We start from the raw sequence: 26,111 nt of genomic DNA, 5'->3' as shown, positions 1-26,111 counted from the left end.
CTCTGCACTTTCATGTTTCGCAGATAGCTGAATGAATGCACATGCCTTAATGTGGACTTTGCGGCCCAGTTTCCAGGCCCATGGTTTGTTACTGGAATGACCGTGACACGCAGGTCCTGATGTGACGCACATCACGGCTCACGTATGGCTGCTGTAGTCTCACCCAGCCTGCAGCATGTTAATGGGATTTGTTTGCACTGTCTCAATAAAACGCTGCTATCTGTCAGAGGTCCCACCCCGCAATTACAGCCCTCCCGCTCGGCGGCGGAGCGTATATATAGGGATGGATCGCTCAGCCTCGACCACGAACCGGACGGAGAGACTCGGCGCTCGACTCGGCAGCCCCCTCTTCAGGACACAATAGGGACGACAATGGCATGGATCTGTGTTTGGAGCTTCCTGATTGCCTGCACTCTGGGGTCCGATGTAACGAAAGGTAAGGAGATGGTTTGGGAAAAAGAAGAATACTCTTACTTGCCGTGCGGATGGTCATCACTAATGACTCCTGGCATTTTAATGACATAGTGATAAGGGCACAGCATGCTGATTACCAGCAGGGCCTGGTACCTCTCAGTAGAGCAATTGTGAGTAATGAAAGACACAGCCTGGCAGTGATTAAAGGTTAAAACCCAGGTTCTATAGCAGGAGGTCCAAGTCCTGGTCCTGAAGGACCACACACACGCTGGTTTTTGTTTCATCAAAGCCCTCAGTTACATAATCAAACTCTTAATTGAGTTAATCATCAATTAATTTATTCGGACTGTTTTCAGCTATTCTGCATGTTGGAAGTTGCCTCTTCACTACTGCACTTTGTAAATAAATTACAATTTTGCAGCAGAACAAAATTGCCAACATTCTGTTAGCAATGGTCCTGCAGGGCTAGAATTGGGAGCATCCGCCCTGCAGACTTATGCGTACTTCAGAAGAAACTCTGTTGAGTTCTGAGGATGCAGCCCTGAGCAGGAAGACCTACAGTCTCCCCTGGTCTTTGCTGGTGTGGGCCCTGTAGAGAGACTGTGAGCCCACAGGTACACCAAACCTTCCAAACGACAGAAGCAGACAAAAACGCTAGTAAGTTAGCACTTGAGGTAATGCTTAAAAAACCTTAACGCTGGAGGCAGCCATTAAGGGATGCATGTAAAAAAAACGCTTGCAGTTTCTTTTAATTGATCACCATCAATCTCAAGCCGCCCTTCAGCCAGTTGAGCTGCCCTTTGCCCTTCCTCCTAGGCAGCGGCAGTGAGCACATCCAGACGATCTGCAGCACCTGGGGCAACGGGCACTACAAGACTTTCGATGGGGACGTGTACCAGTTCCCGGGGACGTGCGAGTACAACCTGGCCTCCGACTGCCACGAGTCCTACCTGGAGTTCTCCGTGCACATCCAGCGGGTGAAGCGCGGGGACCACTCGATCATCAGCCAGGTGGTCATCACCATCAAGAACATCATCGTCGTCCTCCACAACAAGCTGGTGGCCGTCAATGGAGACGTGTGAGTACTGATGAGATTCGTAACGATCATCCTCAGTGTCACCCTTTGCAGACTGGACACTGAAACTTGGACACCTCCGTCTGGGGAAAAAGCCTGTTAATTAAAGCAAGCACAGTAATAATATCTTCACTCTAGTCACTCAGTAGGGTAGTGCTTTGTTGTGGTCTGGTAGGGTTAACTGAAATATTTCAAAAATTGATTCACTCCAGAGGAAAAAATTCTAGATGTATTGTCTTTCAATTCCATTAATTTTTTACGCAAATGTATCTTTATGAAGCAAAAATGGAAATCATGAAATATTGTAAACATGAGGAAAAGACTAGGACTGTCTCAGCTTGCCCTTGAGACAAGCTTAACTGGGCAGTTTATATCATAAAAGCAAATGACTGATTAATGCATTTGGCATTACAGCTTATTCCCTCAGGATGAGGATTTCTGTCTCTGACTGCTCACTGCAGTATGTACACTGAATGCTGACACCACCTCTCTCCTGGTGCTCGGGCAGGTTATAAAGTATTGGTGTGAGAATCTTTATGTCTCTTCAGAAGCTCAGTTCAAGGACAAAGCTGACAGAAGTGAGAAAACACAAAGGCATGGTAGCAAACAGAAATCAGCGATGAGTTCTGAAAATACATCAAGTTTAACTAGACTGTTCTTGGCTGTAAAAGTCTTATATTCTGTCCTTCAAATCATATTTTTTCTTGTGCTCATATTGGTGAGGAAAGCTTCCTCATGCAGGTTGTTACATTAAGTAAAGTCAGAATAATCTTCTCTCTTTAATACACACAGTCCAGTTACAGTGTTGAAAATGAATTGCCTTACAATCAGGCTGCAAAAGACAAGGACCTGAAACTAACGCAATGTATTTCAACCCCAGTGTGAAAACCCCATACTACGGTTCAGGAGTACTGCTGGAGAAGAATGAGGTTTACACAAAGCTGTACGCTAAACTGGGACTCACTGTCATGTGGAACGGAGAAGATGCCATCATGGTAAGAGCCAGCTCTTCAGAGAGGGAAGATTCATTCCCATCCTGTTACCAGTAGGTCACTCCTGGAGCTGTAACGAGACCATAGACATGACTTTGAAATGTTGGCATGTCTCAGGCCTGACATGCACACATTTCTCCATGTACTTCTGTCAAGACGCCAGGCTACCCCAGTTCTGAACTGAGCGTTCTGGGCTTTCTCTCCTCAGCTGGAGCTGGACTCCAAGTACAGGAACCGCACCTGTGGGCTGTGTGGGGATTACAATGGGATCAGCATGTATAATGAGTTCATCTATGAAGGTGAGTTATTGGAACAAGGGACTTTGAAAACTATGAGACAGTCAGGCATCACACATTGTTGTCAAACACGAATAGTGAAGACTGAGTTTATATACTTGTGAAACTACTTTTCTCATGGTTATAATTTATTTAATATAATCAAAAACCTTATGTGTACTTAACACAAATGAATTTAGTAAACTATTCATCAGTTATTCTGTAAATGTCATATCTTTTGCATTGCCAAAACATATTTAAAACCGTAAACCTTCTTATGCAGGTGAAGCCCTGAGCCCCATTACATTTGGGAACCAGCAGAAGATCCATCGGCCCAATGAGGTGTGTGAAGACCCCTATGAGGAGGAATCAACACCTTCCTGTTCTCAGTATGTGAGTATCACGTCTAAACCTCCAGCTCGGCACAGAATGTGATTGTGGACAGTTTCTCATTTCAGTGGCTGTAACCTGCCTGTATTGCACCTAGCGCACACCCTGTGAACAGCTGCTCAAGTCCAACACCTGGGCCGACTGTATGAGCTCCGTGGACCCTGAGCCCTACCTGCAGGCCTGCATTCAGGACATGTGCAGCTGTAACTCTACCCTGGGTGACTTCTGTGTGTGCAGCACCCTCTCCGAATTCTCCCGGCAGTGCTCCCATGCTGGTGGCACTCCCCAGAACTGGAGGACTGAGAAATTCTGCGGTAAGATGCATCAGGGTCCGGTGCTAGATTACAGGCGAACTGTTTATACCAGATTAGTATTGGGTTATAATTCATTACTACTTGGAATCTTGCCCTTAGGCTGTAACTGATGTTTTTGCTGCTCCTTGTAAGAGAGCAGGGTTTTTATCCTGAAAACTACTTTGTCTTTTTTGCTGCATAACTGTGAATTGCTTGGCCTTCTTTACTGCTGTGAGAGGCAATATTGTATATAAATATGATCCTTTGCCTTAAATCAGAGTCTAGGATCTGCCCTGAAGCAGAAGACCTTTGCAGTATCTTGAAATCAAAGCATCTGACAGACATCTGAACTCCTCACAGCTTCATCCTAATTCATGTCCTGCAGTGCTTAGTGTCATTAACCCATTGCTGTGATGACCTCTAAATATACTGTGTCCAAACTGCAGCCAAGCAGTGTCCCTTCAACATGGTGTACTTGGAGAGCGGCTCCCCCTGTATGAACACCTGCTCCCACACTGACACCAGCACACTGTGTGAGGAGCATCGCATGGACGGCTGCTTCTGCCCCGCAGGTCAGTGCCCCTGTGTTCTGCAACACCACCCTGTAAAACCAGGATGACATGCCTGGTCTCCAAGACCTGTTTTGGATGCTCTGTGCAGTTATAATTAACAGTATTGCACAAGATGCGAGACAAGAGGCTATTTGAATACAAATGACTAGGAAATGGGATGTAAGACTATGTTACTGGGTGAGTTAGGCTGAGAGCATGACGTGACTGTAGATCCACATACTGTCACAGTGTGTGATCACTAATGACCAAGTAGAGAAATGGTGACTTGCATTCTTCCAGTAAAGAGGTTATTTTTGGGTGTTGAAGTCCTTCCAGCAGGACCAGTAGGAGAGTGAAGCAGGCAGTCTGTCACGGACTGTGGTCTCATGCTGCCTGTCTTTGCTGTGCCACAGGGACGGTGTTTGACGATGTTTCTCAGACCGGGTGCATTCCAGTGGAGCAGTGCCAGTGCAACATGCATGGCACACACTTCCAGCCTGGGGAGACAGTCCAGCAGGAGTGCGAGGAATGGTAAGCGGCATCTTCGGCCACTGCAGTGGCTTCTGTCACCTGCACTCTCTCTATCTGATTCAGTGTAGTTTGAAACTGAAATGTTAAAGACCAGGTCCCATCTTATCCTCCCATTAAAATGGATTGTGTTCACAAACACTTATTTCTGTGTGACGTGCTGTGCATGCTGTTGTCTCTTTGGCTTTGTGTCCTAAACATGACCCATCCTTGTTTCTAGTGCTTGAGGCAGAGTTCCTCACAGTGCTGCTGAGCCAGGGGTGATATTCTTCATGCAGGGTGTGGGTGTGAAACTCGAAGGGCTGTTCTGTGTTTCAGTGTGTGTGAGTCGGGGAAGTGGGCCTGTAAGAGCCGGTCCTGTCCTGGGAGCTGTGCTGTGGAGGGGGGAGCTCACATCTCCACCTTTGATGGCAAGACCTACACCTTCCATGGAAACTGCTACTATGTCCTGTCCAAGGTAACGTCCCTGCCCATTACTGTAGGACGTCCTTTCTTTGTCGTTTCCAGATGTTTCGAGCTGTCCTGTAGAAATGTAAATTAGTACAGCCCTCCTTGATAAGAAGTGTGGTTTGAGTCTCTATTTGTTCCCTCTCATCTCAGCCGTGCATGGGAGCCAAGTTCAGCATCCTGGGAGAACTGATTCCCTGTGGCTCTCAGGACTTGGACACCTGTCTGAAGACAGTGGTGGTGCTGCTGGACAATGACAAGAACAATGTGAGTGTGGAGCCAGAGAGGCTGGTACTGGAGGGACAAGATACCAGGAAGGACAGATTTATTTTGACAGGTTACTGTAACTATATCCTGACTAGATCGGCTGGATTCCCACCATAAAGTGCCTTCAAGAATCTCTATGGAGTCACTGCTGCTAGCAGGCTTGGCAGTTTATTCTAGCAGACACTCAGAAATGCTCCCTGTTTTCAGTCCATGGAAATGCTACAAGAGTGCATCTGTGGTCTGTCCTAGTGTACAGTGAACATGGGGATGACAGTGGGAGTGAGAGAGGAGCACAACAGTATTTCCAAAGACCATTCACAAGATTTTGTACAAAAATCTTATTAAAGAACCCACCCTGTCCATATGAGCCACAGTTAGCCTTTATAGTAGGTTTACAATGGGTATTAATTCAATTCTGAGCACAAGGAAATATGTACAGTATATTACCTGGTCAGCTGCTGGATCTTTAACACGTTTCTTCTTCTTGAAGGCTTTGGTGTTTAAAGCTGATGGGAAAGTGCTCCACAACTCGGCTGAGATCAGTCTCCCATACAACACGGGTGAGAACTAGACTCCGTCTGTTGGGAACGTGCCCTGTTGTGTAGGGTGTATGATGAGACTGTCACAACAGAGAACTGCATGAATATACGAACAGTCAATACAGATCTAATGGCTTCCATTTCTGTCATTGTTTAGCGCACCTCCATGTCTTCAGACCCTCCTCCTTCCATATCATCCTGCAGTCGGACTTTGGTTTGCAGCTGCAGGTCCAGCTGGTTCCCATCATGCAGGTCTATGTGTCCCTGGAGCAGTCCTACAAAACCAAGATGTGTGGTAAGTTGCACTGCATCTGTTCCACAATAAAACTGGAGCTCTCTGGTAGCTTATCTTTGCCCAACAGCCTGTATTGGAGTTCCTTTGCTATGGAAAATGACAGTAAGTTGCTCAGGCAGAAGCCCCACTGTAAGCAGTGTCTTGTGCACAGGTCTGTGTGGAGACTTCAATGACGTTCAGAGTGATGACTTCAAGACCCAGCTTGGGCTGGTGGAAGGCACAGCTGCCCCCTTTGCCAACTCCTGGAAGGCCCAGGCCAGCTGTCCAGACAGGTCTGACCGGCTGGATGACCCTTGTGCCCTCAGTGTGGAGACAGGTGAGAGTCCAAGAGCTGCCTTCCATGTCCATATACAGCATGTGCTGGTCAGATAATGGGACTGAGTGTATTCAACCATTTGTTTAAAAATGGCATCTCTGCCACAGTGCAGTGGGATCTAATGGTTTTTCTTTCTCTCCCTTAAGAGAACTACGCTGAACACTGGTGCTCCATTCTGAGGAGTGACCAGGAGTTTGTCAAGTGTCACACTGTGGTAGACCCTGAGGATTACTACAAGGTACACATGTGGCCATCTTGTTTTTTTGAAAAGCAATTTGATTCGGACTGATAATAAGGATGACTTTCCTGCCTGCTGTGATTCCAGAAATGCGTGTACTCCACCTGTAACTGTGAGAAGAGTGAGGACTGCCTGTGTGCTGCCTTGTCCTCCTATGTGCGAGCCTGTGCTGCCAAGGGTGTGAGCCTGCAGGACTGGAGGAGCACTGTGTGTGGTGAGTGGGGGAGGGGGGGACTGGGGTCAGGGGCTCTGGGGGCCTGTCGGTCCCAGAGCTGAGAAACCAGCTGCAGGTACACACCAAGTCCTCTGTCCAAACTCCAGGCAACGGGGACAAAAGGCAGAGGGGAGGGGAGTCTTAAGCTTCAGCTCTGTTCATGTTGGAGCAATGCTGCACATCTTGGGGAAGAACTTTGGCTTGGACGTCTGCAGAAGTTGCATTCTTACTCTACTGATTTACAGATAAGTACAAGACGAGCTGCCCTGCCACTCAGACCTTCTCCTACGGACTCCATGGCTGCCAGCGCACCTGTCTCTCCCTCAGCTCTGATCTCCAGTACTGCTCCCCCACCTTCCTGCCTGTGGACGGCTGCACCTGCCCTGACGGTCTGTACCAGGATGAGCATGGCGTCTGTGTGCCCAAGGCCAAGTGCCCTTGCTTCCACAATGGAGACCGAATCCAGCCTGGGAAATCCATCACAATCAAGGATGAGCACTGGTAGGCGTCATTCCCAATATTCTTAAATAAACACCTGATAATCATCGAGAATTACAGGATATCATAATATTTAAGAGTTTCTTCCATATTGGAATAAGACATAAGAATAAAAGAACACAAGAGCATTTAAACAAGAAGAGGATACTGTCTCCTTCTGCCCAACTAGCTTGTATAGTTTTCAGGAGCGAATTGGTTCATAATCTCATCCTGTCAATGCCTTATAAGAAACCATGGTTTTAACTTTGACAGTATGGATGAGTAGCTTGTTCCAGATCAGAACCACATTTTTAGGACAAGAAAGTGCCTGTTTTCAGTTTGCGTTTTTCTTTTGCTTCCAAAATCCGTATGGACAAAGCTAATTGCAAATATGGACGCAAGTATTTGAATGCATCTGTTTTTTAATATGAAGTTTTCATTTTTGTTATCACTAAGATATAAGTAACCTACACATTCTGTGATTTCAGCACGTGCACCAATGGGAAGTTACACTGCACTACAAAAACATCAACAAGTAAGTACCATGGGCTCATGGTTGGCAAAGCATGCAGAGAGCTCTTGTTTTCTTCTGCTGGCTCTGACTCCCTGTGTCCTGTGTACTGCAGGCTGCCCATCCTCCAAGACCTACTTCAACTGTTCCACAGCCAGGCCAGGCTCTACAGGTCTGGGGTGTCAGAAGACCTGCAGAAACCCTGCTGGCAACTGTGTGAGTGAAGGCAAATTTCTCTCTCCTCTTCTCCAGCTTTTCAAGCTCCTCTATTCTATGGGCTTTTCACAGAAAATCAATTCATGCTTAATGTATTAGAGATTTCCAGTTTAATTTAGTTGTTTTAAAAAATCTAAGACTTTATTTAATAGCCTGATACATAACTTTGTGCTCTGTCCCTGCAGTACCCCGTTGGGTGCGTGTCGGGGTGCAAATGTCCCGATGGGCTTTATGATGACGGGATGGAGAACTGTGTCCATGAACATCAGTGCCCCTGTTTCCATAATGGAGCTTTCTTTGCCAATGGAAAAATAATGAAGGAGAAGTGCAACACTTGGTAAGTCTTTGACTAGAGGCCTTTTGAGCAAATCGACTCATTTACCTCAGAGCCCTTTCCCTGTCCTTCCTTATCCAAGAAAGAGCTTTGCGCTTGAAACACGTTGCTATTTGCTATTTTCTATCTGCATTAAGCAATTGTCTGCCTTGCATTCTTTATGCTTTTGAGGCCCTGTTTACAGTTATACTTAAGTCAATAAGTATTTATTCGTCTGTGACTGGATGATTCAGCTGTAAGACAACCCTGCATTTTCTACATCTTACTAACATAGCTCTTAAGAGTCCAAAACCCTAATGTATGAGATTTGCCATTGAAAATTGCGATTGCATACTCTTTGCATTGATGTGTCTTTTATTCACCGGTCTCTACAACTGAAAGAGTTTACATTCATTACTCCATTTTTAAATCCACCTGGACATGACGCAAATGCATGGCATCTTCAGACCCAGGAGTGAGACCATTAGATACGAACCCTTTGTGTGAAACTTGAGAGCTGTGCAATTCCATATCGTCATAGCTGCTGCCTGGCAAAGCCTCTTGCGGTGTATTGCTGAGAAACAGTTCTTCACTGTTGACTCTTGCGCACATATTGTCAGCCTTCCTGCTTGAGTTGGATCAGGTGGACTACCTGGCCTGTATACAACTGCAGTAAGCCATAACCTTGGTGCAATCCAGACTGCAGTGCTGAGAGGTAGTCACTGTGTAAACTGAGCTGTGCTCATCAGGATACTCCTGTTGATATTGACAGCTGGTGTGATTCCAGCTCTCTTCCCCTGGTTCAATGTTTTTGGTGACTCTCTCTCCAGCACCTGCAAGGCGGGGCAGTGGCAGTGCACGCAGGAGAAATGCCCGGGCACCTGCACCATCTATGGCAGCGGGCACTACATCACCTTCGACGGTCGGAGGTTTGGCTTTGATGGAGACTGTGGATATGTGGCAGCTCAGGTACTGTTTCTAAGGAGCTGTATGCTGATTAGCTTACCATTTATGCTGTCTGACCATCACAGAAATTTTCATAAACTAGATTATTGCTTTTACAGAAACACCTTAATGGCCAAGACACACAGAAAGCAATACGTTTATGTTTTTTTAATATTTATGCACTTACATTAATTATTACTATGTGTTAAAGGACTTCTGTGGAGATAAATCTGCAAACGGCACCTTCAGTGTGATCACTGAAAACATTCCCTGTGGAACAACAGGCACAACCTGCTCCAAATCAGTGCGGATTTATATGGGGGTAAGAGCCATTTCTTGAATATCATCATAACTACTTTTCAGGTATATCGTCATCCTTCTAGATCCAATCTCAAGCTGTACTCTATAGAACCGTTCTCCCATGTTTCTGACCCCAGCGCTGAGACGTTGTCTGGTTTCCTGCAAGCCTCCCCACTGTCTCTTGTTGTAGAAACTGGTATAAATGTTGGGGTTACCAGGAGCTGAGCTGTCTGTCTTTCACAGAGAACTGAGCTGAAGCTGTCTGATGGGAAGTATGAAGTAACTAAACTAGACTGGGGAGAACAGGTGACGTACAGAGTGCGGACTGTTGGCTTGTACCTCGTTATCGAAACCAGCATTGGGCTGGAGGTGCTCTGGGACAAGGGGACAGCCATACACATCATCTTGGATCCATCGTACCAGGTATTTCCAAAATTTCTGACACTGAGGTCTGTAGATGCAAAAATAAGATGGATTTAGTGGAAGATGCCCTTGTCATCCAGATGTTGTTTCCATGGCAAAGAGAACAGTATCACTGTACTCTGCACTTGTACATCCACTGTCTGATCCCAGATTTGCTGACATTTTAATTTATAAGTTTAACTTTTTCTCAGCATGAAGTGGCTTGTGGGAGGGATTCTGCAGTGCTGCTGTCGCAGGATGTGCCCTGCAGGCTCCCTGACTTGTGCCCTGTGTCTCCTCTAGGGGCAGGTGTGCGGCCTGTGTGGGAACTTCGATCACAACGGGAAGAACGACTTCACCACCAAGGGCCAGCTGGTGGTGGCCAGCCCCCTGGAGTTTGGAAACAGCTGGAAGGTGTCCAGCAGCTGTCCCGACGCAGCGCTCCATGACCCCTGCTCTATGAATCCCTTCCGCCATGGCTGGGCTAAGCTGAAGTGCAGCATCATTAAGGGAGAGACCTTTAAGGACTGCCAATCTAAGGTACACCCATCCTCATATCCCTTGTGCAAAGGATTGTAGAGGCATGTATTTTAAACAGCATTGCATGTCTTATTTGAGTGACTTAGTGACTGAGTTGAATCTCTGTCCTTAGCACACCTCCTGTGGATGAGCATACAGAATTCTCCTCCCAGTCAACACTGCAGTGTTGCAACATGATTTTACATTATGTTCACTCACTTTGGATATCATTCTGAGTAACTGTGGTCTTTGAGAGGTGAATACATTGCTCAATATTATGGCTGTAATAAGCTGTCATTTTCCATATTGAATTCCTCCCCCTGTGCAGGTGGACCCTGCTCCATACTATGACGCCTGTGTCCGTGACTCCTGTGCCTGTGACAGTGGAGGAGACTGCGAGTGCTTCTGCACAGCTGTGGCTGCCTACGCTGCAGCCTGTAATAAAGCCGGTGTTTGTGTGGCCTGGAGGAATCCAAAGATCTGCCGTGAGTACAGACACCGGACTACAAATTCACAATTACTCTTCATTCCTTCCTGGTGCACATGCCTGTTTAAGATGCCCTTAACTGTTATTAACATTACATTTCCCATCTAATGTTATGCCATGTCATGCCTTACAATACAATACTCAATACAACACTCTCGATAGTTAAAGCACGGCCCCTACATTTCAGCCTGAAAACAACCACAGGTACAGTACATCAGAGTGGACACCTCCATAAAATCAGTTCAGTTAATTACAATTACTGTCAAATTGTCCATCAAAAGAAAGCAAGTTTGTTCCACCTATTTTTTTTTAAATATAAGTACCACACACTCTTCAAAGAGAACAGCACAATGTACATGTGGTTTCCTGGATGTGCTTTGTCTCCGGCAGCTGTGTTCTGCGAGTTCTACAACAAGCATGAAATGGACTGTCAGTGGCACTACCATTCCTGCAACCCCTGCATTAAAACCTGCCAGAACCCGCATGGAACCTGCAACACCTCGCTCCTAGCCATAGAGGGTAAGAGACCACAAACACAGCCTCAGGTTTTTGAGTGAAGGTAGCTTCTTACTGTATAACATCTGCCTCTCCCATCACCATATTTGATACTACTAAAATCATCGATCCCTGCCTGTCTTGGGAAGAGTAGTACAGTACATGATCTGTGAGGGTAGCTGGTATCTTTAGCCACTTCCTTTATTGTTCAAGTGCCTGCACACCTCACCCTAAACTCCATCAGCTAGACTCTGTACCATTAAAGGTCATAGAATGATAGTACTGTGCAATATGTTTGGTTTTCACTACTAATTACGGAATTGTGTTCATTTCTAGGATGCTTCCCCAAATGCCCTCCAGAAAAACCTAAATTTGATGAAGAAAAGAGGGTCTGCGTGGACGAATGTGAACCCACAACAACCACCACACCCACCACCACAACAACCACAACAACTACACCTACTACCACCACAACCACACCCACCACCACAACTACACCCACCACCACAACAACCACCACAACCACACCCACCACCACAACTACACCTACTACCACCACAACCACACCCACCACCACAACTACACCCACCACCACAACGACCACACCCACCACCACAACAACCACTGCAACCACTACAACTACACCTACTACCACCACAACCACACCCACCACCACAACTACACCCACCACCACAACGACCACACCCACCACCACAACAACCACTGCAACCACTACAACTACACCTACTACCACAACGACCACACCCACCACCACAACAACCACCACAACCACACCCATCACCACAACAACCACCACAACAACCAAATCCCCAAGTAAATCCACTTTATTTACATTACTGGTGAATTTTAAAAATTACTTGAATAATTACATTATGAATCATAAAAAATATTTTAAAAAATTAATTAATCAATAATTATATGAAATAAATCTATAAAGAAACATAGAAACCACGACTAAGTTCAGTAAAAAAGTATGTTACTTGCAATTGCAATCACTTCATTTCTTCCTCAGTTCTTCACATAACTACTAGAATATGATATTCACAACACATAAAGTATGTTTTTCTGAATTAAATAAAACAAGCGAAAGTACAGCCATGAAGATAGATCCTTTCACAGTAACTGTTGTTGCTGTTAATGTATTGTGCTCTTCAGCCATTTAGTGTGGTATTTTACTTCTCTTGCTTGTCCAACATGAGCAATATTCTACGTCGCTCTGAATTGTTGTATTGTAATTAGTATTAATGATGATAATGATGATTAGCACCACTTAATGATTATACACCACACCACTTGGTGTATACTTAACTGATTTCTGCATGTGATAGTTCAAACTGTGATTATACTTTGTTCAAGTTATAGTTTCACTTTAATTAAGATGAATTTATAGTATATAATTTCACTGTAAAAAAGACATGAACAGCAGACTAGAGGTCATATTGCAATGTAATGTCAACAATGATTGAGTGGGGTGTTGTAAATCCATAGTTCTTGTTATAATAAACCTTTACTTGTTCTAGTTATTGGCCTATATCGCCAATAACAATAACTACCGTTTAACAAAATTCTTTCACTTCTTCACAGATTGCACAGAATGCCAGTGGACAGATTGGTTTGATGTTGATTATCCAAAGTTAGGTCCTGATGGCGGTGACTGGGAGACCTATAAGAACATTACAATGGCAGGACATCAAATCTGTGAACACCCAGATGAGATCAGTTGCCGGGCAGAGCCGTACCCTGATAAACCACTAGACCAACTGGGACAGGAGGTTCAGTGTAACGTGTCATTTGGGCTGATATGCAAGAACAAAGAGAACATGAAGACCCCACCCTTCAAGTGCTACAACTATCAGATTAGAGTGTGCTGCAGGCGGCCCATCCCCTGCAGTACTACAACAACCACAACTGGGCCCACTACCACAACAACCTCTCCAACAACAACCACAACAACTGGCCCCACCACCACAACAACTGGCCCCACTACCACAACAACCTCTCCAACAACAACCACAACAACTGGCCCCACCACCACAACAACTGGCCCCACTACAACAACAACCTCTCCAACAACAACCACAACAACTGGCCCCACTACCACAACAACCTCTCCAACAACAACCACAACAACTGGCCCCACCACCACAACAACTGGCTCCACTACCACAACAACCACAACAACTGGCCCCACTACCACAACAACTGGCCCCACAACCACAACAACCTCTCCAACAACAACCACAACAACTGGCCCCACAACCACAACAACTGGCCCCACCACCACAACAACCACAACAACTGGCCCCACCACCACAACAACTGGCCCCACTACCACAACAACCTCTCCAACAACAACCACAACAACTGGCCCCACAACCACAACAACTGGCCCCACTACAACAACAACCTCTCCAACAACAACCACAACAACTGGCCCCACCACCACAACAACCTCTCCAACAACAACCACAACAACTGGCCCCACCACCACAACAACTGGCTCCACTACCACAACAACCACAAGAACTGGCCCCACTACCACAACAACTGCCCCCACTACCACAACAACCTCTCCAACAACAACCACAACAACTGGCCCCACAACCACAACAACCTCTCCAACAACAACCACAACAACTGGCCCCACTACCACAACAACCGGCCCCACCACCACAACAACCACAACAACTGGCCCCACCACCACAACAACCTCTCCAACAACAACCACAACAACTGGCCCCACCACCACAACAACCTCTCCAACAACAACCACAACAACTGGCCCCACAACCACAACAACCTCTCCAACAACAACCACAACAACCGGCCCCACCACCACAACAACTGGCCCCACTACCACAACAACCTCTCCAACAACAACCACAACAACTGGCCCCACCACCACAACAACTGGCCCCACTACCACAACAACCTCTCCAACAACAACCACAACAACCGGCCCCACCACCACAACAACCTCTCCAACAACAACCACAACAACTGGCCCCACCACCACAACAACCACAACAACTGGCCCCACAACTACAACCACAACAACTGGCCCCACCACCACAACAACCGGCCCCACCACCACAACAACCTCTCCAACAACAACCACAACAACTGGCCCCACAACCACAACAACCTCTCCAACAACAACCACAACAACTGGCCCCACCACCACAACAACTGGCCCCACTACCACAACAACCTCTCCAACAACAACCACAACAACTGGCCCCACTACCACAACAACCGGCCCCACCACCACAACAACCACAACAACTGGCCCCACCACCACAACAACCTCTCCAACAACAACCACAACAACTGGCCCCACCACCACAACAACCTCTCCAACAACAACCACAACAACTGGCCCCACAACCACAACAACCTCTCCAACAACAACCACAACAACCGGCCCCACCACCACAACAACCGGCCCCACCACCACAACAACCTCTCCAACAACAACCACAACAACTGGCCCCACCACCACAACAACTGGCCCCACTACCACAACAACCTCTCCAACAACAACCACAACAACTGGCCCCACTACCACAACAACCTCTCCAACTACAACAACAACAACTGGCCCCACTACCACAACAACCTCTCCAACTACAACAACAACTGCCCCCACTACCACAACAACCTCTCCAACAACAACCACAACAACTGGCCCCACAACCACAACAACTGGCTCTACTACCACAACAACTGGCCCCACCACCACAACAACTGGCCCCACAACCACAACCACAACAACTGGCCCCACTAGCACAACAACTGGCCCCACTACCACAACAACCTCTCCAACAACAACCACAACAACTGGCCCCACTACCACAACAACTGGCCCCACCACCACAACAACCTCTCCAACAACAACCACAACAACTGGCCCCACTACCACAACAACCTCTCCAACAACAACCACAACAACTGGCCCCACTACCACAACAACTGGCCCCACCACCACAACAACCTCTCCAACTATAACAACAACAACTGCCCCCAATGGCTGCCCACTACTGAATCAAACTGTGAGTATAAAGCACTATCACAATGAATTTAAGCAAAGTTTACCAATACACAACTGAGCATATCTAAGTAAAGTTAGTTTTTAACTATTATCCGAATGTATAGGATTGGATAAAACTGTAAAATTAGGTGATCATTTATAAAGGTCAGGTAAAGCAGGAGAAAGTAAGTGCATTTACATACTATTTTTTATACAACATAAACCTTATCCTAATGAGGACTACAGTTTATTTGAGGCAAAGCCCTTGGAACAAATGAATCTCTAAATTTTAAAGGTAGGTCACTGTCCATGGCACAGTGGATTAATTAGTTTAGACTTGAAGAATTTATGGTGAAGGTTTGTACTGTAAGTACTGTGATTTCTAATCTATTTTTCATTCTTGAACTCTAGCAAAATGCAACATTTGAGATATGCAACTGCACAATGGCTAGATGCATTGACAACAATACAATTGAGATAATCCCCTACGAATGCCCTCCTGTTCAGAATATCACCTGTGCAAATCGAAGACCCCCAATCTTGGTTTGGGATGAGTACCATTGCTGCCCCTTATATTATGTGTGTGAATGTGAGTATTCTGCTGTACCTCTGGAGTGCTTTCCTAGGTGTATAAAAAGTCTAAATCTCTACTGAAAATGGAAAAAACGAGACCCATGTAGATCCATATTCACCAGGAATAAGCAAAGATTAATGTTGCAACAGCCCCCTTTAGTTTTGTTTAGATGTATTCTTGAAGTTTTATACAGACTGATACGAGTTAGCTCAACAGTGATGGACTGATGGGATTTCTGTTTTACAGGCTACTGTTTTGGCTTTGGAGACCCCCACTATGTCACCTTCGATGGGCTCTATTACAGCTTCCAGGGGAACTGCTCTTATGTGTTGGTGGAAGAGATCAAACCCATATATCATAAATTTGGGATTTACATCGATAATGTGTACTGCGATCCCCGAGAGGAAGTGTCCTGTCCTCGCTCCATCACAGTCTCTTTTGGTGGAGAGGAGATCACCCTGAAGGATAAAGACGACACATTGAGAGTGAGCCTGCAGGTCAGTCCTAGCTGGTTTTACTCATCCTCAGTTTCTCTATTTGGGTCTTTCATGTTGATTACACATCTTTAACTTTGATCATCTTCATACAGAATTTCATGAGGAGCCACCTCAGGACATAACTGCCACAGCAGAACTTTAAGAAAGTTAGGAGGGAAGCTCATTCCGCTCATCGGATTTTGTTGTTTCCCAGTATAGTAAATGTTTCATGATAATAGTTGAAGTAGGGAGCTGCGTCAGTATGCGTAAACTGTGTAGTGTGCTCTCTGAAGGCACCAGTTCTGTAGGGTTTGGGCATTTACTGGGACAATTATTAATTGTAGCAGTAAATCACAAAATGATTCTTTTGATGGCCTTAGAATCCAACCATGCGATATAACTCAAACAACGCACACACAGGTACTAATACATGAGGATACATTTATTAATACATAGAATATGCATATAAACCTAACAGATCTTATCGAGAGGGTTATCAGAATACAAAAGATATATATTCATTCAGTTACGAAGTGTTACATATATCAAGAGGACATACGTTCAGTATATCATTCATTTAGACCGTTTCGTAAATGAACTTGGTTATGACTTCTACATTAGATACTCAAAACAAGTACATAACTCTTAGGAATTAAATTGATATCAACTGGTTGGGATAAAAATTGAATTCTCGAGCAGTAATGCAGTGAATCTCTGGGGATTCAGATCTCCTGCGGGCACAAAGAAACAGTTGCAGGCTGTTGCTGTCCAATCCGCGCTCTCTGGCTCCGTGCCAGGCTGTGCTGTGCGGCTTGCGACGGTGCGCTGCTGATGCTCACTGACAGGCTAGTTAGTGTTGGCTTTAACTAGCACAGTTTGTGCACAGGAGAAAAGATGATTGTGGGTCCCAGCAGGTCAGGAAGAGGACCGGTTCGTTCCTGATGAAGCGCTAGTTCTGAATACTGATTCAGCTGTGCACAGTTCTGACCTGTTCACGAGGCCTGCTGCTGGTGCTAACCTCGGGTGGATCCTCTGGTTACTCTTTGGCAACCTCGGCTCTAGACTCTTAGAACAGAGGAAAGTTCTGGCACTCGGACACACTGGCCGTTCCGTGGTTGTCCGGGATGGTCAGGAGGCGTGCTGCGAGAATGTCCTGCCCTTGGGAGCCTTCTGCTCCTGGGCCGTCCTCCCCTTTAGAAAAGTCTCCTTTTAATTCCCTTTAGAAACGTCCACAGAATCCTCCCAGGCCCTCTGTGTTGCCTGTTTTTACCTGGAGGAACTTCAGCTCGTTGATTGGCTGAAAGTTCCATGGGCATCAGAGTCCCACGTGGGTTACTCGGCCCTACCAGTCCTTGATTGGTTGATCAAGGTGAGATATGAGTCACTTACTCCTGACACTTAGTAATGCAGTCCAGATGTCCATCTGGCACTCCCTAGACAGATAGGCGCCAATGGATGACCATTGATCATGATAGCCAGGCTTAGCTAAGTGCATCCCCCTTTGGGAGCTGTCCCTTATCAAAAGAAAACATCTTTAAATCAGCCTGCATGAATAGCTTCTCTGTGGCTGCACCACAGAGATGAACAGGGAGATGAGGCCTCATTTGGGAAAGCACCGCAACACTTAATTCTGTCTTATTAACAAGCATTGCCGCTACAACTGCAAAGGAGCAAGTAAAGGTTTATTCCCTGCTGATAAGAAGAAAAGAAACACAATGTTTCAGCTGTGGAGCCTACATCTTCTATGAACCAAAGAAGGCTCTACAGCCGAATAGATGTGTTTCTTTTCTTCACTTTTCAGCAGGGAATAAACCTTTATTTGTTCCAATGTTACACGATCCTGTCTTACTCACTTCTTACTATTAGCTTCCTGGATATTATTTCCACTTGACAATCTCAAGCAGCATTTAATTTGATAGTGGGTAAACAAAATGGACACACACTGAATATTGTGCATTGAACCAGCACACTGTATCTTGCTGCCTTCTCTGCAAGTTTACAAATGCACTGATCACCTGTATTTCATATCTGAAAACCTACTCCTGCCATCAGACATTTTTTAGATCAATCACAGACCTGACAAAGACCTCACAAATGACACTATTTTTAAACTTTCCAAAAAAGGCCCAGGGCTCAATAGCATGTATACTAATGTTTGTTTTCCTCCCGTCTGTTTCTGTGTGAAGGTGCTGGTAAATGGCGTTCCGGAGCCTGAAAAGGACAAGTACGAGGTGGGAAAGATGACTGTACAGAAGTATGACTATAGTCTGAAGCTGGACATCCCAAGCATAAACACTTCGGTGACTTTCGATGGAATTTCCTTCACTATCAACATGCCTTACTCCATATTTGGCAATAACACACAGGGACAATGTGGTAAGTGCAAGGAATACCTGTAGCAGAACTACAATTGGAAAACTGTAGTCTTCATAAGCTTGTCACCTAAAAGCCTCATTGTCTTCATTATCTGAGGCATTAAATTGCTCTTTTTGTTTCCTGTTTTAAGAATCAGAAAAAAATAATTTACAAATGCAAACTTTATAATTGCTACCTGTTATTTTTTTATTAGTGTACACACCTGAGTTGAGAACTGATTCGCTGCTTTCTACATCTCATTATTCACATCATTTAGGAAAAACTATCAAAACATTACAGAAGTTCAAAGTAATTTGGCCTCTTGTGAAAACAGTCTCCATTCACAACTAACTCTTTGATGTGCAAAAATACTGCTTTCTCTCCTCAGGAACCTGCAATAACAACCAGGCGGATGACTGCATGATTCCTGGAGGCCAGCTGGTCAAGGACTGTGCTGTGATGGGAGACCACTGGGTGACACAGAAGAGCAAGCCCCTCTGCCCCACACCTGCCCTGCCCACTAGCAGCCCACCAAACCCACCGCCCACCGGACCCTGCAAACCGGATTCTGTCTGTGGCCTCCTCAAGAGCACGTGAGCTAACAAAACAGGCCAGCAGTCACCCATTCATCGACACAGAGCAGCAGATTCCTTTTTCCAAACATTTGCAGCCTCCTCTGGTTTTATCATTGCTCTTAATTTACCTGTTTTAACTGGAAAAAAGTAGCATCATTTACATCCTAATTCAAAACCCCTATAAACCCTGCAGGACTCAGGCAAAACTCATCATAATCTCACTGACTGACAACTTTCCTTCATGCAACTCCCCCTGCCACTGCTGCCCAGTGATGGACTGCCCTCCTGTTGGTATCCGCAGGGTGTTTGCAGCGTGCCACAAACTGGTCCCTCCAGAGCCTTTCTACCAGGGCTGCGTGTTTGACAGCTGCAACGTGATTGACCCCTCCATTGAGTGCTCCAGCCTGCAGGCCTACGCCTCCATGTGTGCACAGCTGGGCGTCTGTGTGAGCTGGAGAGATGCCACGAAAGGGAAATGCCGTAAGTGCCTCATCCTGATTCCTTTGAGCTCCTGGATAAAGCTCCTGAGCATGTGGTCAATCAATTCCACTGCAGTACTTTAATTAATACACAGGATATCTCACATACTGTCCATACTGTATATGACAAGGCAGGGTGTGGTAAAGACAGTTTAGAAGGGCTGCAGGTCTGTGCAGATTTTATTATTATTATTTAAAGGTTTTAAAACATCAGGTTTTAGAATAGCTTTTCATAAGGTGAAAAGATAAAGAGGTGTATTGCACTGCTGTGAGCATGCCCCAGCACCATGAACCATAGCTCTTTTCTGCAGTTGGTCTACCCAGCTGACTAAAACTAAAATCTTCTCTTACAGCCTTTTCCTGCCCTTCCAATATGGTCTACAAGCCATGTGGTCCTATCAGTCCACACACTTGCCAGGACAAGTAAGTTATTATCATACAGAAGCACAGTGAAGGAAACAAGAACAAAAACTGGTCTTGAATTTAAAGTTTGATATGTGCTTCTGGCCTATTCCTCACCAGAGGGGTTGCACTGAAACGTTATGACAAATCGGTGCTGTTTGACTTTCTAACTGGGTTTTGTTTTCAGCCCATCTCAAAACCAGGGACCCCAACCAGCAGAGACAGAGGGCTGCTTCTGCCCAGCAGGCTCGATCTTGTACAACAAGCACACTCACGTCTGTGTGGAGAAGTGTGGTATGTGCATTTCATTTTTCATTTGAGAAAAAAACAAACAGCAAATCATTAGTTTTAGTAAGGGTGTGTTCTCAATAACAGCCCTGGTTAACATTTGGGGGAGAAAAGAACAGAACAGAACAGAATAAGGGTGCTTACAAGAACTGCAATTAAGACTACCAGCCTGAGCACAGTTTGATTCAGTTCAAACTATGTGTACAGTACGTATTGTAGAAACGGTGTCTGCAAATAATGTCTAAGCATTTCTAAAGGTTATTATTGCTCAAAGTCCATGATAAACTTTTAGGGAAAGATGACACAGTAGTACAGCTATATCATCAGACACCCCACAGTAACAGCCTCAGTCTGTAATGTCCAGCCAAGACACCGCTGTACCTGCACCTCCACAGTATCCTACTGACCTGCCTCACATTCGCTCCTTGTTTCCACAGGATGCCTGGACCCAGAGGGCAAACCTCGGGAGGTGAGGCAGTCTTGTTGTTTTGTTCTGGTAGTTAGAGAACTTTAGCTACCAGGGGACAACCTGAGCCTTCCCTGACCTTGCTGATATAAGAGGCTGGGAGGCTCTAGTACGAGGTCTGTCTGTGATTCTTCTATTTCTGCCCTAGTTCGGGGAGGCATTTGAGTACAACTGCCAGAACTGTATCTGTGACGTCAACATGAAAGGAGTGAGGTGTGAGCCAAAGGAATGTCCAGTGAAGCCCAAACCCGACTGCAGTGGGCCAGGCTTTGTCACCACCAGTGAGACCAGCTCGACGGACCCCTGCTGCAAGGAGCTTGTCTGCAGTAAGTTCATTTCATGACCAAAAGAGTAGTCTGCACCTACACTCAACCATCACTTGGCCTCTGTCACAGAAGAAAGGAGGAACCTGCTCTGCCAATCATCCGCCATGTGGCTGCTTCAACCACACATTAAAAATACATCTTGGCTATGTCACATTTTCAGCTCAAGATGTTTGTCTAAATGCATGTATTCTTGGGAACACGTTATCACTGCCTCAGTTGTCTGTGTTGGTGAAGTGGCGGACAGTCTTGCATTGCCTCTTGCTGTTTCTCTTCAGGATGTAATGCCAGCACCTGCCCACCCACTCAGACGGACTGCCCAGTGGGATTCAAGCCTACTGTCGTTATCCCTGATGGGAAATGCTGCCCAGAATATAAATGCGGTAAAGGCATTTAATCTTTTAACTCTCTTTAAAAGCCCAAAGCAGAACAGAACAACACTTGTTCAGTCTTCCAGGGCTTGTAATAAATTGCATTGGGAACTACAGGTAAAGTTGAAAATAATTAACTGCTATTCCAGGGTCTCTGGTTTTCAGTTTGATTCCTGTGACTTTTTTATTTATAGTTCACATAGATATAATTGGTTTTAAAGACCAATTTTTAAGGTTTCAAAGATGACAGCTTTAGGCAGTCTTTTATATACACCCTGAAGTGCAAGATGATATGCAATTTGGGCTCCACAGAGAATAATGTTTCTTTTTTTTTCCAGATCCAAAGGAGGTTTGTGTGCACAACAATACAGAATACCAGGTAATTTAATGGGTAACCCATCTGTCTATGGGTTTTGTGAAAATGCTGCATTTAACAGTACTGTTTCTAGTTTAAATGGAGATTCTAGCTCACTTCCTGTGTTCCTGTGTTCCCATGTCCTTCCCAGCCGGGATTCAGTGTTCCAGTGGATAAATGCCAGCTGTGCTCCTGCACCAAGGATATGGATCTCTCAACCCATCTCGGCATTATCAGCTGTGTACCCCTGCCCTGTAACAGGACCTGTGAAGAGGTGAGGAATTTCCATGAGCAAATGCACAGCACCTTCCATCTCAGGATACTTAATTGGAAGACTGATAACAGTACAGACCTAGATGCATCATGCTGATATACATGGATATTCACAATTCAGTTTGTCATATGCACAAGTGCAATGATACTGTGATACTGTGCTTATACAGTATTTGTATGTATGCTCCAACACAAAGACGTCGAAGAAACACCAACTTACACACAGAAAAGCAGCAGCAACAACAAAGTTAAATAACACTCAACTTGAATTAAACCCAGCACAAGCGGTGCTAAGAAACCGCAGTGTGAATCGGTGGCAGAGGCAGAATTAAAGAATCTGACGGCTTGCAGGAAAAAGCTGTCTCTGAATCTGGAGGTATGTGCCTTTCTGCTCCTTACCAGAGAACAGGGGAGAGAAATGTGAGGAATCAGAATTATTGTTATCCTAAGCAATACTCCCAGCCCACCTGAGACAATGAGATGTACAAATGTCCACAACAGAGGTACTCCGACGATGGACTGGACTGACCCAATCACCCCCAGTAAGGCCTTTCAGCCAGACAACGAGCTGCTGCCAAACCACACTGTAATACTGTATTGACAGTGCAGTATATACACATGATGTACACACACAGCACACATATGTAATGGATGTTTATATTTTTCAGGGATTCAAATATGTGGAGTCTACCGGCGACTGCTGCGGGAAGTGTGTGCAGACTCACTGTGTCATCCAAGTGGGCGGCACCATCCACGTACTCAAGGTCAGCTCCTGCTGTTTCAAACTTTGGGAAGGAATGTCAGCTTTCCAAGCTGTCTTGGGTCTTCACTAATACCGAGGGCTTCCTTCTCTTTCCAAGCCTGACGACACATGGTCGCCTCCTGGAGACAAGTGTGAGGTGCACAGCTGTCTGAAGATCAGCAACACCTTCGTCTCCACCAAGGCCACCATTCAGTGCCCTCCCTTCCACGAGAACAACTGTCAGCCGGTACGTGCACAGAAACTAAAGCAACTGCCTGCCAACCACTTCTGCTTCCTTCTGGGTTAAAAGAACGTCCAGTTGACGTGTCCCGGCTCTTCTATTAAACATATTCCCATTTGCGATCTGTGGCTACGGGTGGCTCAGTACCAAGCCAGTTAGTGCTGCGGCCTCACAGACTGTGTGTTTTCTCTGGCTGCTCCAGCTTCCTCCCACAGTCCAAACACGTGCGATCTGGGTTAACGGGCGTCTCTAAGTTGTCCCTTGTATGCACATGTGAGTGTGTGCACCCTGTGACAGGCTGTGCTTTGGCTTGTGCCCACTGTGTGCGAGGCTGGGCTCTACCTCACCAAGACCCTGTACTGGACTGAGCGCTTATTGAAAAACGGTGGATATTGGGCTATTCTACACTCATCTCAACTACAACTGTAAACTGTGCAGCAAGAATCTTCTTAATATCTTCTTTCTTCCATCCAAGGAATAAAATGGCAAACATTTTCTCCTAAAAAAGAAACTGGTAAACTGGGACTAAAGTGAAATATTGTAGATCTGGGAATGTTTTAAACATGAAAAAGCATTTCATTTTAGTGAAAAGATGACGTATTCACAAGCATCTCACATTGTGCATTTAGCGATTGCAAAATTCCCATGAATCTTGGAAGAGTGACTGTGTGGAAGATGTTTGGTCACCTGCTGATCTTTGCATCTGTTTTGGAAGCTCTTGCTCTAGTTTTCCATTTTTATTTTCTCTGTAGGGAACGATTGTGACTGCTCCAGACGGGTGCTGTAAGGCCTGTAAGTATTGCAAAAACTGAGGTTCATTCAGGTCATAAATGCTACCGAGCCACAGTGATGTCGTGTTGACTCACTGAGTCTGCCATGACTGTAACAGTTACAGACTTGTACTAATCCTGTCAGCTGAGTGCAGTAGAGATGCCATCAGCCACTTGCTCTGTTGCACTGGGCTACCCCTGCGGATTGTCTTTGCAGGTGTGGAGAAACAGAAGGCCTGTAAGGTGTCCACTTTGAAGACTCACATCACGGATAAGGGCTGCCAGTCCCAGGAAATGATCGAGATGACGCACTGTCAGGGTGCCTGTGACACCTACTCCATGTAAGTTCCCCTGCTCAATCAAGACCCTGGATTTCCAGTTTCCATTGAAAAAGCACATGGCCTAAAACCATGGAGCCTTTAGAAGTGACTATATTCTGCTGAGCTGGTGGTTTTGTGAAATAGTTTCTATCGCAACGGGCAGAATTAATTGCTAGTTTGGAATGTATAGGTTTTTTTCCCCCTAATAGGTCACAAGTTCCTCAGAATTTCACTCACCTGACTTGTCAAAATACCTGCTGCAAAATGTAATGATCTTCCAACTACTCCACCAGGGGGAGTGCTCCACATAACATTATTTCTGTACCAGGAATGGATTTCTGGTTATGGTGGCCTACACGAAAATGCCCTCTTATGAGTTCCGGACTAGCACATTGTAGTACAGTAAATGAATGTACAAATGTACAGTAAAAGAAAAGTCACAGTTTTCCTCTCTACCCTGTAACGATGAGTGAAACAGAGGGCTAAGCGCAACGTTGTTTCTCCTGGTCATTTCCTCGCAGATACTCTGCTGTGGCCGCCAACATGCATCACAAGTGCACCTGCTGCCAGGAGGTGAAGACTCAGAACCGCACCATCCAGCTGATCTGCCCCGACGGGACCACCAGGCCCTACACCTACATCCACGTGGAGAAATGCGACTGCCGCACCACAAACTGCGACCAGCCAGCCTCTGCTGTGCAGCTTCCCGGCAAGCGGAACCGGCGATCGGCTCTCAGCACAGGGACGATCTTCTACAGGCACTGAGCTGCGCAACCCAGCCACGCTCGCCAGCGCTAGGCTCCGGATAGCAACGACACTGCTGCGCTTTGAAAGCACTTCTTAACAAATACTGGGTTTAATTTATTGTTGATTTGAGACTTTAAACTAATCAATTATTCTCCAAAGTGGTAAAATCTATATGCTTTGCTTGTGCAAATAAAAAGCAACTTCAAAACCATTTTAAACTCTGATCTGTCTTGTTTCTGTGTTGAGTGTAAGAAAAAGAAATTGCAAACAATGACCTTTTTGCGAGTATCTCAAATATAGACATTTCTTACAATATGTAACTTACTGTATATTACAATATAACTTTCCTTTTGGACTGTCTGACATCTCAGGAGTATCAAATCGTCATACAACCTTTTTAGGAATTAAGCATTTTAACATGAATGTAATCTATGACTCAATCTCTGAATTCAAGTCTTTCTGAGCTGGGGAGCTTCTCTCCCCATTTAGACCCGGCTAACTTCTCTTCCCTGTGCTACACATCTGCACAGTGAGATGACAGTCGCTTCCTTTGTTAACCAGTATTCCCTTGGATTGCCATGACCTTCGACTGGAGATCCAAACTAGACCGACACCTCTTCACTCCTGCCTACCTTCCTTCAGGAACACAGGGATGCATCTTGGATTCATCAACCCTCATCCTTCCACAGCCATTCTGTTTCAGTTCCTTCTACTAATTTTTAGTTGCACGTTAATGCAGTGGCCTTGGGTTTCTAGCACTGAGGTATTGGTACATGAAATTTGAAGAGGCATTTGCTCTGGGCT

The 26,111-nt window shown here is 45.6% G+C and overlaps 1 protein-coding gene across 1 annotated transcript; it reads left to right on the top strand.

Moving 5' to 3' along the window:
• The first annotated feature begins 315 nt into the window (after positions 1 to 315).
• On the top strand, positions 316 to 25,518 carry LOC148645784 (mucin-5B-like). Its single transcript, XM_088611568.1, has 44 exons — positions 316 to 436; positions 1,231 to 1,492; positions 2,370 to 2,484; positions 2,690 to 2,780; positions 3,040 to 3,149; positions 3,244 to 3,460; positions 3,886 to 4,011; positions 4,404 to 4,521; positions 4,837 to 4,975; positions 5,119 to 5,232; positions 5,723 to 5,792; positions 5,929 to 6,066; positions 6,218 to 6,382; positions 6,529 to 6,620; positions 6,708 to 6,834; positions 7,080 to 7,335; positions 7,800 to 7,846; positions 7,938 to 8,038; positions 8,224 to 8,375; positions 9,182 to 9,320; positions 9,508 to 9,618; positions 9,840 to 10,019; positions 10,302 to 10,538; positions 10,846 to 11,002; positions 11,395 to 11,523; positions 11,836 to 12,196; positions 13,100 to 15,572; positions 15,962 to 16,139; positions 16,371 to 16,621; positions 18,787 to 18,976; positions 19,344 to 19,548; positions 19,832 to 20,010; positions 20,363 to 20,432; positions 20,599 to 20,705; positions 21,137 to 21,168; positions 21,314 to 21,491; positions 21,767 to 21,871; positions 22,198 to 22,238; positions 22,366 to 22,488; positions 23,156 to 23,251; positions 23,348 to 23,476; positions 24,223 to 24,262; positions 24,458 to 24,581; positions 25,082 to 25,518. The coding sequence occupies exons 1-44, from the start codon at positions 373 to 375 to the stop codon at positions 25,323 to 25,325; spliced, it is 8,583 nt and encodes a 2,860-aa protein (XP_088467694.1). The 5' UTR covers positions 316 to 372; the 3' UTR covers positions 25,326 to 25,518.
• The last annotated feature ends 593 nt before the right edge of the window (positions 25,519 to 26,111 follow it).

The sequence above is a fragment of the Lepisosteus platostomus genome, chromosome 18 (genome assembly GCF_059453375.1).
Source record: "Lepisosteus platostomus isolate fLepPlt1 chromosome 18, fLepPlt1.hap1, whole genome shotgun sequence".
NCBI classification, from domain to species: domain Eukaryota; kingdom Metazoa; phylum Chordata; class Actinopteri; order Semionotiformes; family Lepisosteidae; genus Lepisosteus; species Lepisosteus platostomus.
The sequence above is the reverse complement of the archived record's forward strand: the minus strand, read 5'-3'. Positions and strand labels throughout refer to the sequence as shown.

Bases quoted from the DNA above. Each gene is read 5' to 3' on its own strand.
- LOC148645784 (XM_088611568.1), top strand. From the start codon at position 373: ATGGCATGGATCTGTGTTTGGAGCTTCCTGATTGCCTGCACTCTGGGG. The intron at 9,321-9,507 runs GTACTGTTTCTA...TATGTGTTAAAG, and splicing joins GTGGATATGTGGCAGCTCAG to GACTTCTGTGGAGATAAATC. The intron at 24,582-25,081 runs GTAAGTTCCCCT...ATTTCCTCGCAG, and splicing joins GCCTGTGACACCTACTCCAT to ATACTCTGCTGTGGCCGCCA.